The following is a 17107-nucleotide window of genomic DNA, read 5'->3' on the forward strand; positions in this document are numbered from 1 at the left end:
CTCTTCATGATATCCCATAGTTCTTGGAGATTCTGTTCATGATTTCTTACCATCTTCTCTGTTTGTTCACCTTTGTTTTCAAGGTTAAATATTTTATCTTCAATGTCTGATGTTCTGTCTTCCAGGTGTTCTATTCTATTGGTTATGCTTTTTATGGAGTTCTTAATTTGGTTTATTGTTTCCTTCATTTCAAGGATTTCTGTTTGGTTTTTTTTCAATATCTCTAACTCTTTATTGAAGTGATCTTTTGCTTCCTGTATTTGCTCTTTTAACTGTCGATTGGTGCGATCATTCAGTGCCTGCATTTGCTCTTGCATCTCGTCATTTGCTTCCCTGAGCATTTTAATTATGTGCATTCTGAACTCCCTTTCTGTCATTTCTTCTGCCATGGTGTCGTTGGGTTTCATTGATGTAACATCTAGATTTGTTTGCAGCATTTTCTTTCCTTGTCTTCTCATATTGTTCAGGTATCAGTTGACCGCTGTGATATTGCAGATTTCCTCTATTGTCTTATAATATCCCTGAAGATTTCTATTATATCCCCTCTTAGTCTTCAGTAGCCTGAAATCTTGGAGGAAGTTGATAATGCAGTGCTCCACAAGGGAGCTGACTCCCTAGGGGTGGTGGCCTTCTGGTGGGGTATATTCTCTGCTAGTGGGCAGAGGTACCTTCACTTGCTGATGAATGGTCATCCAGAAGGGAAGTAGGTTGTGGGCTGATGCAAGACCAGTTTGGGCCTGTGTCTCTGATTTTACGGTCCTCTTGGGAGAACCTCACCCAACAGGGAGGAGTCACCCGGTGGGGTGGTCTCGCTGGTCGGTTTTCCTCCCAGAGGTTCTGTTCAATTCACAACTACCGCCTGGGCTGGGCAGCCTTCTTCTGCAATGATCCCAGGGACCCGGACCTACCTCCTGGGCCTGGAAGCCTCACCCTTCGCAAACGAATCTCCTTCGGCTGCCTCTCCTCAGAGAAGCTGCCTGCAGTCCTGGAGCCTTCGCTCCGCCCCTAAGTTTGTCTGTGGGGCCCTTCCACCAAGAAGCCGTCTAGGACCCTGCTCTGCACTTTTCGCCTGGCTATGCGGCCCCTCCTCTGAGCAGCCACCTGGAGCCCCTTACAGTCGCTCCGAGTCCCAGTGACCCGCCACACGCCTTTTCCTCCGGCAGCCGCCTGTTGTTCCGTGCGGTCGCTCTAAGACCAAGTGACCCACCACGCACCACTTTCTCCACCAGGCAGTCACCCAGAGATCTGGTGCGTCACGAGTCCCAAGAACTCACTGTGCACCTTCTTGTCCCGACTGCCTCCCGTAGCCCTGGTGCAGTCACTTCGAGCCCAAGCACCCCGCCGCGCTCCTCCTCCTTCTCCAGACAACCCCCCTATGTTCAGGAGCGGATGCTCTGGGACCAAACCACTCACCACGCTGTTCCACCGGATAGCCGCCCAGAGCCCTGGTGCAGCTGCTCCAATTCCAAGCGACGTGCCGAGCCCGTATTTCTCCTTCTCCTCTGGGCAGCCCCCTGTGTTCAGGGGTGGTCACGTTCAGTCCAAACAGCTCACCCAGCACCTTTTCCTTTGGGCAGCCTCCCAGAGCGCGGGTGGGTTGCGCCGAGTCCAAGCGCTGTGGTGAACAGCCACCTCTCCAATGCTCCCAGCTGTCTGCGATCCCTGCTCCGGCGGGGGGAGGGGCGCCTCGCCGGCAGTTCTACTTTGCAAAGATCCCTGCTTTCGGGGCTACCGCCCTGTCCGGGGGTACTGCCCCGTCCGGGATGCCTGCCCAGTGGGAAACACTCACCCGGCTGCTTTGAGTTGGTCCCAAGTCTCTCAATATCTCCTTTTCTTGAGTCCCGAGTCCACGCTGCTCCTTCGGATAGCCGCCCGGAGCCCTGGTGCAGCTGATCCAATTCCAAGCGACGTGCCGAGCCCGTATTTCTCCTTCTCCTCTGGGCAGCCCCCTCTTCAATGCTCCCAGCTGTCTGCGATCACTGCTCCGGCGGGGGGAGGGGCGCCTCGCCGGCCGTTCTACTTTGCAAAGATCCCTGCTTTTGGGGCTACCGCCCCGTCCAGGACTCCTGCCCCGTCCGGGACGCCTGCCCAGTGGGAGACTCTCGCCCGGCTGCTTTGAGTTGGTCCCAAGGCTCTCTGTATCTCCTCTTCTTGAGTCCTGAGTCCTGGAGCAACACGAAACGCAGCCACCCTCTAGTCCGCCATCTTGAATCTCCGTGGCTTTTTTTTTTTTAATGCTATTTTATATGTGTTTTTTTTTGTTGTTGTTGTTTGCATTTTCTTGTTTCTTCAGCTGGCATAAAACCACCTTGTATTTTAGTTCAATTTCTTGGAACTGATCCATTTTTTTCCTTTGTTCTTTTCTTTCCATATAGTTTCTGAGAAGGTATTTTGTTCAAATAATGACAGTGGTCCAAATTTTATATTTGTTTTATAAGAGGTTGTATTAGTCAGCTTTCTGTTGTTGTGCCTAACTAAGGTAAACAACTTAAAGGAGGAAAGATTTACTTTCAGAGGTTTCAGTTCATAGTTGCTTGGCCTTACCCCTGTGGGCTTGTGGTAAAGCAGAACATCATGTGGCAGGACTGTGTGAGCAGACAAGCTTATCTCATGGTAGCCAGGAAGTGGGGGTAGGGCAGAGACGAGACTTACCCTTTCAAGGAATGTCCTTAAGTGACCTATTTCTCCCACTGGACCATATCTTCTACAGTTTCTACCACCGCCTAATAGTCCTCTCAATTATGAACCCATCAGTGGATTAATCCATTGATGAGATCAGAGCCCTCATGATCCCCAAAGTCCCACTTCAGAACATTGCTGTATTGGGGACCAGACTTCAACACATGAGTCTTTTGGGAACATTCCAGATCAAAATGATATAGAAGTCAAGATCTTTTCAGAATATAACTTTCTAATTCATTGTATTACCCTTGTCACAATTTCAGAAGTGGTGCGAGGAGAACTTTGTTTCCTGTTTGTACCTTTAAATACAAAAGAAGTCTCTTCTTTGTGTGAAAACTGTTAAAAAAATTAACTGAAATTTGGTTCTAATAAAATATATGAAGAAATTAAATAACATGTTAGGCCTATTAAACCTAAGAGCAGTCAGTAATTTAAATCCTGGCTTAGAGACATGTAATCACATTATACTCTCAGACTTTTGTTTCCTTGAAATGACTACAGAAAAATGGCATAGCATCTAGAATTTCTTTTTCTTTTTTTCTTTTTGATACCAGGGATTGAACTCAGAGATACTCAACCACTGAGCCTTATCTCCAGCCCTATTTTGTATTTTATTTAGAGACAGGGTATCAATGAGTAAAACTCCTCACATTTGCTGAGGCTGGCTTTGAACTCTCCATCCTCCTGCCTCAGCCTCCTGAGCCACTAGGATTACAGGCATGTTTCACTGTGCCCAGCAGCATCTAGAATTTCATTCTAGTGTAATGTTTGTGAGAACTGACCAGTTTAACCTGGCAGTAGGTCGGAGTATACGCTATGTTCTAATGATATAGTTGTTACAATAAAAATAGGAGAAATGCCTTTCTAAGCTGAAAACTCAGTGATAATTTTATTAATTAAAGGATTAAGACTGACATTTTAAAAGTGAGCAGCATGAGTTTATCATTAGTGTAACTGGGGAATTACTTTTGACTGTTTAGTGAGATAATCGACTTTATATAATATTTGCAGCAAATCATTAAAGTCATTTTCCCTCAGACTATATTTGAATATATCTGCAGGGTTCTTAATGTCTAGAGTCAGGGCATTCCATCTTTAGGCAGCTCTGAATGTTAAGATATTCTCATTTCAACTGAATTGAAATTTGTCTTTCTATTTTGCTGAAAGAACCTCAATTTCTGGCCTTTACTTTTTGAATATGCATTTTATAATATGTCATCTTCCTGAATATTTTGAGTCCTAAGATGTTTTCAGTTGAATTGATTAGATTCTCAGGTAGACTATTTTATGCATAGATAATTTTCTGTGTTCCATTTTATAACATAAAAGTTTCAATTTTATATTCTTATACTATCATCTGTACATATATACATGTACAAAAATTGGTAAATATGTGCATAATATATTAGTGTGTTTATTTTCATCCTCAAAAAAAATAGTTGACTGTTTAGGGTGAAATAACAATGTATTATGAAATTTGTAATAGAATCATGGGTTATTTAGAAGTAGTACATAAATTGCCATGTATTTGGTGATTTTTTTTTCTTTTGTATTTTTATTGTTGACTGCTTGTTGATTTTGTGGTTTGAGAGCCTAAATTGTATAATTCAATTATTTCAAGTTTGTTGATTTTTTTTTTTATGGCTCAGAATATAGCCTATTTTTGGTAAATGTTTTGTGTGTACTTGAAAGAATGTGCATGGTGTGGTTTTTGAGTGTCAATTAAGTAAAGCTGGTTCATAATGCCTTTATGTCTTATGTATCCTTAATAATTTTTCTCTGCTTCTGCATAGAGGAAAGTATTCAGTTCTCTGACAGTCTTGCCTTCAGTGTGAGGCTTAGAGTGCTGTAGGGATATTCTCAGTGTTGTTGCATCTTTTCAGGTTTTCAGCAAGACCTGAATGCCCCTAACAGGGTGTCTATTTACGCTTCCCTCTCCTCAGCAGTGGATTGCTGTTACTTGGGGCAGGGCTATTCCTGTATGTCTGATCTGAGGGATGAGACTTTCTCAGTGTTTCTGCCCCTTTCCAGAGTAGTAGCCAAACACTCCTTTATTCTGTGCAGAGTTTTGCATCAGAATTTCCTGACCTAAGAGCAGAAACCTTTTGCTTTGTAGGAGTGTAGGATGCTGGGTCTAAGCTAGTTTTCTGCCTCTCAACAGGAGATTATGGCTTTTACTTTGTATGAGAGAAAAGTCTGAAAAGTGGGTAATGTTTTTTTGCCTAAGTGCCACAGAAGGGTCTCTTTTGGGATTCCTGTATTTCCCCATCCTAAGCTTTCTGATATGCATCTGGTGGAGGCTGAATATTGAATACAGATTTCTGTTTGGGGCTTCCAGGGTTTCCGTAGCTTATTCTAGCCCAGACATGGTCTTAAGAATTTATTAAAGTCTCTACTGTTTTCTTACCTGCTTTTATGGTGGGCAACTCTTAAGTTAAAACTCTTGCAGTATCCCATCTCTCCATGTGTTTGTTTTGTTTTGTACTCTTTGGCATTTTGTTCATTTGGTTGCTTGTAACTTTAGCTCTCTGAAGAGCTTTTAAAAAGTTAATGATTTTGTTAATGATTGGGTTTTTTTCTCATTTTAGGATCAGAGCATAGTTTTTTTTGTAGCTTTCTACTTTCTTTTTTTAAAAATTTTTTAATTTTTACAGACTGCATTTTGATTCATTGTATACAAATGGGGTACAACTTTTCATTTCTGTGATTGTACAAAATGTAGATTCATACCATTCGTGTAATCATACATGTACATAGGGTAACGATACCTGTCTCAGTTCACTTTCTTTTCCCACTCCCTCCCGCCCCATTTCCCTCTACACAATTCAAAGTTCCTCCATTCTTCTTTTACACCACCCCCACCAGCCATGTGGATTTCTACTTTCTAAGCATAAGCAAAACTCCACATTTGGTTCTTTACAATGGCTTCCATTTTCTCTCTCATTTTGTTTCTATTTTCACTTAAATTCTTGAGCATAAGTGTATATTTGAATATCCTCATCTGTTTCATCTTCTGTCATTTATTTGCCTTTTTTCTAATTGACTAATTTTCTATTGGTTATGGCTTTCTCACTGTATTATTAGTTTTCTATTGCTTTATCACAAATTACCATAAATTCAGTGGTTCAAAACAATCCAGATTTATTACATCTTAAATTGTGTAGATCCAAAGTCTAGGCATTACTTAGTTAAGGTCATACACATATTCATGGTCTCAGAAGGCTATAATTCAGGTATCAGCCAGGCTGTGTTTTTCACCTGGATGCTTGGGAAAGTATCTGCTTTTATTCTCTTTCAGGGTTTTGGCAAAATTTATTTCTTTTGCCTTTGAGGCCCTGGCTTTTTACAGGATGACCACTAGTGACTCATTGAGTTACTTGAGGTTGTTTGCTGTTTCTCACCATGTGAGCTTTCTCACTGAGACTGCTCACTTGATAATGCTAGCATTGAGAATTTCTGAGCTCAAAGAGGGCCATTTTCTTATCTGAGGGCCTTAAACTGATTATATCAGGTCCACCCAAGATAATATCCCCTTTGATTATTCTAAAATTAACTGATTAGATACCTAATTACATCTGTAATTATTCTAAAATTAACTGATTAGATACCTAATTACATCTGTAATTTCTTTCATTCTTTCTTATTATATAAGAGCAAGTCATAGGTCCCACCTATACTTAAGGGTTGGAGATTATATAGGCAGTCATCACCAGGGAGTAGAGAACATAGGAATCATCTTCAAATTTTGCCTTACATTGCCACATTACTCTTTTCCTAGGGAGGAATTTTTATCTTTTTGAGGCCTGTTTTCAAATTTAGTTAGGGACATGTACAGTAGTATTCATTCCAAGGGATAGCTTACTATTATGGAGTGACCTTTCTGGGTCTTCCCTTAAAACCCTAAGGAATCACTGAGAACTCTACAGTAGTTTTTGGGAACTTGAGTTTCTCTACTTTGTTTCCTGTCTATGAATTTCACTTATTTGTTACCCTTTGTGTTTTTTCTAGCCAAATGGAATTTTAATATGTGAATGTTCAGACTAGAAGGCAAGTCTGAAGGGCACACTTCCTTTTGGATCTTTGCCCTACAACTTCCAGGCATTTTCTTATACCTGAATTTTGCTCTTGGCTCACTTTAGTTTTTTGTGGTACTGGAGATTGAACCCAGGGCCGGCCTGCACATAGCGAGGATGCACTCTATCACTGATCTGCCTTTCCTTCCACTCCTAGCCCCTCTTTACTCACTTGAACTTGGTTTCTTGGTTCTTGATTTCTTGGTTTCTTGGTTTCTTGAGTTTTTTTTTGCCTTGTGCACATGGTATGGAAATTGCATTTGGGCAGAAACTCAAATAATTATAGGGCTCACCTCATTTATCTTCCTTCTCTTGGGTATTATAATCCTGTGCTTCTTGTTATCTAGTGTCTGGAAAATAGTTATTTTATATTTTGCCCAGTTTTCTAGTTTTTTACAGTGCTGTGCTTATTACTCCATCCTGGTCAGAAGTGGAATGGAGATCTACTTTGATTATAAAACACCATTATTATCTTGAACATAATTCAGGTTACTACTTGGGGAGCTTCACTCTTGCTGACATATATGCTGAGTAGACAGTCTCAGATGCTGCATACCCACTAATGGTTGAGAGACCAATAATTAAGGCAGTAGACAAGTTGCTGAGTCTATTACATTTTGGTATCTCATACTTTAAGTGTTGTTTAGATTGTGCATATCTTTATTAAGAGGTTATTTTGTGGCACTAATTTATGTAATAATCATAATATTCTTCTCTGGATCTTAAGGTTTTAATCAACTGAATTTTTACGTAAGTGATACCAGGGCAAGAGGTTTGTATTTCTTTTTTTTTTTTTTTTTTTTTTCCCTGTAGAATGGAGGTAGCCATTGACCTGTTTTGAGTGATAATTAAGTGTTGTATTTTAAGACATTGAATCTTATGTGAGTGTACTTTGATGTATTGGAGTACAGGGAAGGGAACTTGGAAGAGTAGTTAGGAAGTTATTGCTGCAGTCCTTTCCTAGGCTAATGGCTTTTTGAATAGAAAGAAGGGGACTCGTGGTTGAATAAGAGAGAATGAGCAAAGTTATAGAGAGGTGTTAGGGCTCCTTATTTGGGCCATTAGCAAAAAACAAAAAGGGGAGGTTGGTTTTGAGAGGTCCATTTTGAATGGACATTTGTTAAATTTAAGGGTTTTATGGAGTTATTAACTACATTATATTGGAGCATTGGAGATGGGGAGCATTGGAGATGGGGGATCATTGGAGATGGGGATTAGAATATTCTGTTATTTCGGAAGATTTTTGACTAAAGGTAGAGGCTTGGGAATTTACTAGTGTATCTTGTGTTGGACACATGGTAGGAGCTCATAAATTATGAAATTAATTGAAGAGGTACTGATACATGTGATTATTTCTTCTGTACTTGTATATTTAGTAATTACTCTGATATAATTAAAAATGAAGTTTTTATTTATTTATTTTTTAGCTTGAGTTTGAGTTGTATATGCTATTGAGTGTTAAGACTGCGTTTTTTTCTTACCACTGTCTAGGAGGTGAAGATCGGGAACTTATTCAGAGAAGGAAAGAAAAATACAGACAAGAATTATTGGAACAAATGGCCGAACAACAGAAGAACAAGAGACGGTAATGAAAGGTTTGCATTTAACACCGGTATTTTGAATTTAAAAGGTGTTCATAAAATAACATGGTAAACTAAGGGGCTGTTTGATCTAACGTGATTTTTCATTTATAAATCACCTATAATTTAATCACTTCATTGTAAATCAATAAGGAAAATGAAACAAATACTATGAGTGTTCATTTTTTGTTATAGATCCATGAGACTATGTATGTATGCTATAAAAGACTTTTTATTTCCTTCATTAATTTGCTCAGTTTTTGTTTTTGAGTAGTGTTTAACATTATCTGTATGCCCATTGGATTATCTCTTACATATAAACCGAAATAAAAGTATGTGGCCTTTTTTCATTTTGATATGGTAAGAACACACACATATGCAATGTAAGTATAAATATGTGGTGAACTACAGGTATTTATATTGTATACAAGTCTCAATGTTTGTTGTCTTGTAGAAATACCTGTAAAATACTAGATATAAATCAGGGAATTTTGATTCTAGAGAATTTGAGACCTATCATCATTTGGTACCCTGGAACCCTAAGAGGAAGCTAATATTTGCTATTGGATGTTGGCCATCTTTAACATTGTTTTCTTAAAAGTTCTTATTAGAAAGTTTGGTTGTAAATTTTTACCCTTTTTTTTTTTTTAATTGAAAATACATATGTACCCTAAAAATAATTGTTTTGTTTCATAAAGATTTGTTTCACTTTAGTATTTTATTCTGTGTGAATCGTTTTTGAAATTTTTCCACCCACTGGTTTTGAGATACTTATTCTAAGTCTGTTCCATGTAAATTCGTTTACTTTGTACCAGGTCAGAAAATTTGATTTTTTTGGTATTAAGGCTGTATTGTTAAAGGAATTACTTATATTTGAAGACTTTTGTTTCAGTGATGGTTATAATTTGGATAGTGTTTACAATAACTTTTTAATATATAAAACTTTAATTTTGTTTAGAGAAAAAGATTTAGAACTCAGAGTGGCAGCTTCTGGAGTACAAGACCCAGAGAAATCGGTAAGGGTTCCTGGCATCTTCTAATATTTCAGTCTTTAATTCAAATAAGCCTTGAATGCAGTGACAGGTGGGGATAGAGGATATTGGGGGACTATAAGATTACAGCAGTTTAAGCAGGAATTAATTTAGTTCTTATGAAATGTAAATCTTTACTCTTACCTATTTTTTATTTCCCTAGGACAATTTTTCCTTTTTCATTTGTGCATCATTTTTTAGTTGTTTTAAATTAGTTCTTACTTGTACCATTTCAGAGGAAAATTATCTCAGTATAACTTAGAATCAATGTGAATAGTTTTCTTGGATATGTATGTCTTAGCTACTTACTTTTCTTATATGGAAGTGATTTCCAAAGAAACTGAAAACTTTAATTCGAGTCATTAAACATTTTAGTAATTGTTATTTAATGTAAAACTAGAGAGATGATAATCTTATTTTTACTTTAATTTTGCAATTCTCATCATTAAGTGGAATGAATTACTCACATCATTGCAGTTAAGTAAGAAGGAGGTAACAATTTATTGCTCTTACCACAATGTACTTTTTTTGTAGTTGAGTGTATAGTATTTGTTTGTTAAGGGAAGTGTTTGTTTTATCTTTAAATGATAGTTATGACCTTTAATTTCATTAAAAAGTTCATTCTTTAAAAGGGCTACAGCAAATCTTTAAAATTATTCTATTATTCAACTATAGGTAGCTTTTGATTGACTTAGTTACTAAGTATACATCCTTTGGATTATCTGCTTTTAAAAGTTTAATACTAGAACTGGGGATACAGCTCAATGGAATAGTATGTGCTTAACAGTCATAAGCCCAGTGTTCAAACCCCATTAGAAAAAAGCTTAATACTATACCAGGATCTCCCCCATGCGCTCTGACTGTTCACAGAATAAAACTTGTAGATTAACCTGAGAAGAAAACCATGGCAGAGAAAAGAAAATAAGATCCAAAGCTAAATATATTTTCTTCTACCAACATATATCTCTGAAATAGTTTTTGCTTTCCTTTTATAAACCTGAACTTTTTAATGTGATATATTGGCATGTTAAATTTTAGATTGTGTGACAAATGTTATCATCTTCAAATTGAAATACCTAAAGAGAGTCAAGTTGATTTATGAGAATAAATAAGTATTAGAAACAATAATTGAACATTACTTTTGGGTTTATGTTTGATGTTCAAATCAAATAACAAATCAAATAATAGTTAAAAATTATGTGCTAGAGTAGGGATTAGCAAACTGTGGTCTGTACCCAACCTTGCTGCTGCTTGCTTTGTAAATAATGTTTTATTGCAGCATAACCTCCCTCATTTCTGTGGCTGCTTTAGCAGTAGGGCTGGGTTCGGTAGTTCTGAAGTGATTATGTGGCCTGCAAAGCCTAATATCTTTACTGTCTGGCCCTTTACAGAAAGTGTTTGCCAACCTTCTTCTCCAGAGTATTTTGTTATTAGAAATGGATAGAGAAGTAGCATAGAATTGTGCTATAATAGAGTACTGTATTTAAATTGTTATTTGGCTTTAGTTGTTGGACAAGTATTTATATCTCTGAAGTAGCTTTCGCTTTCCTTTTATAAACCTGAGCTTTTAATGCGATATATTGGCATGTTAAATTTAACAGCAAGACCTTATGTGATTCATGTAATTGTCTGGGAGCCTCAGTTACTCATTTGTAATATAAGAATTAGATCTTTAAATATTTTATAGCTGTAAAATTGTTATTCTGTGACTATCCTAAGTGACTATGGGGATAAAGGGTCTCTTAAGGTCCCTTCTATCTTTTAATTTACAATTTCTATGTTAACAAACAGATTTTTCTTTCTTTATTTTAGCCTGATAGACTAAAGCAGTTTTGTACAGCACCAAGACACTTTGAAGAGATGATTCCACCTGAAAGACCCAGAGTAGCTTTCCAGACACCTCTCCCTCCTTTATCTGCCCCGTCTGTCCCACCCATTCCATCAGTTTACTCCGTCCCTTCTCAGAATGAAGATTTGCACAATGGACTCAACAGTACTTTTGGTGAAATGGTGCCTCCCAGGTGCTTGTTTAAAATGTTTTGTGTTTTGGAATTAGGTAAGGTATTGTTATATATTATGTTTAGAAGGATATACCGAAGCAGATGACATTATCCTTCAGAGGTTTTGTATCATTAATAGCTTTGCCAAATAATTTTTCATGAAATTGATTTTTGTTGTTGCTCTAAAACTATTATAGGAACAAGGGAAATCTTTATAACATTCTTTTTTTTTTTTGGTTTAAAGATGATTTTATTTGTAGAATGAATTACTAAGTAAATTTTAGGCTTAGGTCATATTTTTATAATCTTTTATCATAAAGAAGGTATGCATTATCCTCAATTTTGTTATTTCCACTTGGCAAACATTGAGTTCTTCCTTCAACTTATGCAGGAAGTTTCTAATGTGGGTCTTTTGTATATATGATTTCATTTTAGCTTCTTTTTCCCTTAGTTCTTTCTCTGTGATTATTATGATGCTATGCAACTGAAATGTCTGGAATAAAAGCATGGAGAGTATAAAAACTGTAATTTAGGTATTGGAGTAAAGATTTGATTTCTATAAAAGGCATCATTCTGTACTAGACTATATACATAAAGAAAATCCTATTAACACTGCTGTTTTCTGGTTTATACTTCCTTTTTGTAGGATTCAATCTATTTTTTGTCTACTAGTATTAACATTCATTGCATTTGCATAATGTATTTAAGTCTATAGGTTTTTGTTTTAAAACTTTTAAAACATTGATATTTCTGGGCTGTCCTTCCTTCTTGGTTTTTTATTTGTTATTAACAAATCATAGGGCTGTGTTCATCAAGTACTTCATTTCCTCTAGTGGCTTCTGTACTCAAAAGACAGGGATGGGGATTGAAAGGACAGAGCATTGTGGTTTTATCATTAGATGAGGGATTGTAATGCTTTACTTCACATCTACACCTTTATTGAACTTCAATTTTTCATTTGTAAAAGTGGAATAGGAATATTTTTCTTACCTATAGTTACAGAGTTGTGAGGATTAAATATTATGTAAGTCTATAAAATTTAGGAGTTGATGATAACAGCTCTTTTTCATAATAGTTATTAGCTTCTTTGTTGATGTATCTGATGTGAGGATAGTGAGGTTAGACACATGGAGTAACTAGTAAATGTGAGAAATATTTGCTACAGAAGAGAACTTTAATGCATTTTTTTTCATGCTCTCAGAACTTTATTTAATGCATTCTTAACTCTTCAGAATCATTTTGGAGTACATTAATAAGGGAGAATCTGTTAAGATAAACTCAAAACTGAAAATATTTTAGACTGCTTCTTTTCTCTTTCTGTTATCTACAGGATTTCCCTTTATCAGTTTTAGTATCAGAAAATTCTGCATTGGTGGAAATACAGAACTATTTTCTAATTAGTAATAAAATGCCAAAGTTGAGTTTTTTTGAGATTTCAAGTTTATGTAATACTAAAGATTTCATCAAGACTTTTACTGTTGATATTTAAGTAATTTTTATTTCCCATTTAGGTTCACTTCCTGTGAAAGAACATTTTATAAGTTAAAAAAATATGCCCATTTCCCCAAATGGAATAATTTGTAATTGTAATGTTTTGTAGCTTGTTTATCTCTCTTCCTGAACTGGTTTCTTTTTTCTGTGTGTAGTTGACTATAATAACATGGAAATTTTCCACACTCCTCTTTTTCAGCGAAGTTCAAATGTCCCTATGCTGTATTGCTATAGCGCTTTGTGTCTATTTGTTTTATTTCATTTCCTGTACTTGATTGTAATTCTTTACTTTTTGTTATTATTTTGGAGTGCCAGGGATTGTATCTCTTTTCTGTTTGATATTGGCACATAATGATTATTGGGTATTAATTGATGGACTCTTGTTTTTGTTGTGTGTAAGTGTTGTACTTGAGACTGTGAAATATTATGCTGTATGATTTGCTTTTAATCATAATTTTTTAACGAATTAGAGTAAAATTAGAGTGTGCTTTTTCTAAACTAGCGATTGGGATTCCAATTATTTTACTTTTGCAAAATAATAATGATTAAAAATTTGTTGTAAAGAGAAGAATTTTCCATTTTTCTTTTGATATAGGGTTGCACCTCTGCCTCCACCTCCCATTCTTCCACCTCTAGCTACCAACTATCGAACTCCTTATGATGATGCATACTATTTTTATGGTGCCAGAAACACTTTGGATCCTGGTCTTGCTTATTGTAAGTGATCTCTAGGGTAAATATCTTTTTCCAGTGGTTTCATAAGAGCATTGGTTTATATGCAGGCAAAAATATGTGAATAAAAAAAGCCTACTGCTTCTCTAAATTGAAGTATTACATACTGAATAACTTAATAAAGTAAACATACATATCTGTCCATTTTTGTTATTATAATGAAATATATGAAACAGGCTACTTTTTGAAGGATAGAGGTTTATTTTGGCTTATAGTTTTGGAGGCCCAAAATACAAGCAATTTGTATAGGCTTTTGTGAGGTCCCTCCCTATCTGCCAGATGCCATTGTGGCAGATGTGTATATAGATCTCTGTCCATGTAGTCCTTCCTTATAAAGCCACCAGGATTCAATCATTGGGAATCCAACCTAATAACCTAACCTAATCTAATTACTTCTTAAAGTTCTCACTGTAAACACCACAGTCAGATTAAGTTTTTACTTTCTTATTTCTGTTAAGGGATTAAACTCCTATGTGAGTGCTGGGGGACAAACCAAATTGAACCAATAGCAATACCCACTTAAAAACTTAGTAATATTTGATAGTTATTTCCTTTTCATCTAGATTTAAGACATAATTATTTTGTTTTCTGGTGGTAGTCTTTGCTAACCCCTAACCCAGAAGAAAATATTGATGCTTTTACTCAGCAAACATTTCATCATGTGTTTTTTCCTTTAGGGATAAAGTGTTTTTAAAAGGGTACTCTGAAATAATTGTTTTTATTTCTTCTTTTTTCTTTTAAGATGGTTCAGGAATGATGGGAGTACAACCTGCAGCTTATGTTAGGACTCCTGTTACCCAACAACTAGCACAGCCTATTGTGTAAGTTGTTAGTTAAAATAACAATTTTTTTCCCTACTGTTTTTTTTAATGGGTTAAAATATACATGATGTAAAATTTTCCATCTTAACCATTTTTAAGCAAACTTTTTTGGGGGTACTTAATACATTCATAATGTTATACGACCATCTCCAGAACTCTTTTTAACTTGTCAGGTGAAATGCTATAGCCATTGAACAGTAATGGTATAATTCCTCATGTCTCCTTCTCTCATAATCTTCTTTCCTCATAAGCCACCATTCTATTTTCTATGATTTTGACTACTATAAATACCTTATATGAGTAGAAACCATACAGTATTTGTCTTTTTGTGATTTTTTCACTTAACATAATGTTTTCATCTGTTATGGCACATCAGAGTTTCCTTACTTGAAAGCTGAATAATAGTACATTATATGTTATATACCATAAATATTGCTTATTAATCCATTCATAGAAACTTGGGTTGCTTCTAAATTTTAGCTGTTTTGAAAAATGCTGCTGATTTACAGATCTTTGCTTGAGACCCTGTTTTCAATTCTTTTGACATGTGTCCAGAAATGAAATTGCTGGATCATGTTTATTTATTTATTTTTTTGATGTCAGGGATTGAACTCAGGAGTGCTTTTCCACTGAGCCACATCCCCAGCCCTTTTTATTTTTTACTTTGAGACAGGGTCTCAATATGTTACTTAGGGCCTTGCTAAATTGCTGAGCCTGGCTTTGAACTTATGATCCTCCTGCCTCAGCCTCCCAGACTTCTGGGATTATAGGCGTGTGCCACTGTGCCTGACTATAATTCTTTTAAAAAATCTTTTTAAAGGGACTGGGGGCTATGGCTTAGTGGTAAAGTACTTACTTAGCTTGCACAAGGCCCTGGGTCCCGAAACCTCTGAATTTTTTTTTTTAAATTTATTTTTATTATAAACAAATGGGATACATATTGTTTCTGTTTGTACATGGAGTAACAGCATACCATTTGCATATTCATAAATTGACATAGAGTAATGATGTTTGATTCATTCCATTATTTTTTTCCTTCCCCCCACCCCTCCCACCTCTCTTTTCCCTCTATACAGTCCCTCCTTCCTCCATTCTTGTCCCACACCCACCCTCCATTAAGTGTCATCATCCGCTTATCAGTGAGATCATTACTCTTTTGGATTTTTGAGATTGGCTTATCTCACTTAACATGATATTCTCCAATTTCATCCATTTGCCTACAAATGCCATAATTATATTATTCTTTATAGCTGAGTAATATTCCATTGTATATATATATACCACAGTTTCTTTATCCATTCATCAATTGAAGGACATCTAGCTTGGTTCCATAGTCTGGCTATAGTGAATTGAGCCGCTGTGAACATTAATGTGGCTGTATCTCTGTAGTGTGCTGATCTTAAGTCCTTTGGGTATAGGCCGAGGAGTGGGATAGCTGGGTCAAATGGTAGGTCCATTCCAAGTTTTCTAAGGAATCTCCATACTGCTTTCCAGAGTGGCTGCACTAATTTGCAGTCCCACCAGTAATGTATGAGTATACCTTTTTCCCCACATCCTCTCCAACACCTGTTGTTGCTTGTGTTCTTGATAATCGCCATTCTAATTGGGGTGAGATGGAATCTTAGTGTAGTTTTGATTTGCATTTGTCTTATTACTAAAGATGTTGAACATTTTTTCATATATCTGTTGATTGCTTGTATATCTTCTTCTGTGAAGTGTCTGTTCGTTTCCTTAGCCCATTTGTTGATTGGGTTATTTGTATTCTTGGTGTAGAGTTTTTTGAGTTCTTTATATATTCTGGAAATTAGTGCTCTATCTGAAGTATGAGAGGCAAAGATATTCTCCCACTCTGTAGGCTCTCTCTTCGCATTGCTGATAGTTTCCTTTGCTGAGAGAAAGCTTTTTAGTTTGAATCTGTCCCAGTTATTGATTCTTGTTTTTATTTCTTCTGCTATGGGAGTCCTGTTAAGGAAGTCTGATCCTAAGCCAACAAGGTGAAGATTTGGACCTACTTTTCTTCTATAAGATGCAGGGTCTCTGGTCCTGATTTCAAGGTCCTTGATCCATTGTGAGTTGAGTTTTGTGCAGGGAGAGAGATAGGGGTTTAGTTTCATTCTGTTGCATATGGATTTCCAGTTTTCCCAGCACCATTGGTTGAAGAGAGGCTATCTTTTCTCCATTGCATATTTTTGGCCCCTTTGTCTAGTATGAGAAAATTGTATTTATTTGGGTTTGTGTCCGTGTCCTCTATTCTGTACCATTGATCTACCTGTCTATTTTGGTGCCAATACCATGCTGTTTTTGTTACTATTGCTTTGTAGTAGAGTTGAAGTTCTGGTATTGCGATACCCCCTGTTTCATTCTTCCTGTTAAGGATTGCTTTAGCTATTCTGGGTTTCTTATTCTTCCAGATGAATTTCATGATTGCTTGCTCTATTTCTGTAAGGTACGTCATTGGGATTTTAATTGGAATTGCATTGAATCTGTATAGCACTTTTGGTAGTATGGCCATTTTGACAATATTAATTCTTCCTATCCAAGAACATGGGAGATCTTTCCATCTTCTAAGGTTTTCTTTAATTTCTTTCTTTAGTGTACTGTAGTTCTCATTGTAGAGGTCTTTCACCTCTTTTGTGAGATATTTCCCAAGTATTTTATTTTTTTCGAGGCTATTGTGAATGGGGTAGTTTTCCTGAT

The 17107-nt window shown here is 36.5% G+C and overlaps 1 protein-coding gene and 1 long non-coding RNA gene across 2 annotated transcripts in view; one reads left to right on the plus strand and one right to left on the minus strand.

Moving 5' to 3' along the window:
• The window catches only part of CSPP1 (centrosome and spindle pole associated protein 1), a 145123-nt gene that overhangs the window by 59564 nt on the left and 68452 nt on the right, over positions 1 to 17107 (plus strand). Inside the window, 5 exon segments of the mRNA XM_079101798.1 lie at positions 8247 to 8340; positions 9294 to 9351; positions 11179 to 11387; positions 13453 to 13574; positions 14332 to 14410. Of these exon segments, the coding sequence (XP_078957924.1) occupies positions 8247 to 8340; positions 9294 to 9351; positions 11179 to 11387; positions 13453 to 13574; positions 14332 to 14410 (562 nt within the window).
• Positions 3206 to 17107, minus strand: part of LOC306641391 — a 51932-nt gene continuing 38030 nt past the window's right edge. The window contains exon 2 of the long non-coding RNA XR_013758152.1: positions 3206 to 3273. This is a non-coding gene — a long non-coding RNA (uncharacterized lncRNA). The remainder of the gene's footprint in view (positions 3274 to 17107) is intronic.

Source organism: Sciurus vulgaris, assembly GCF_902686455.1.
Source record: "Sciurus vulgaris genome assembly, chromosome: 1".
NCBI classification, from domain to species: Eukaryota; Metazoa; Chordata; class Mammalia; order Rodentia; family Sciuridae; genus Sciurus; species Sciurus vulgaris.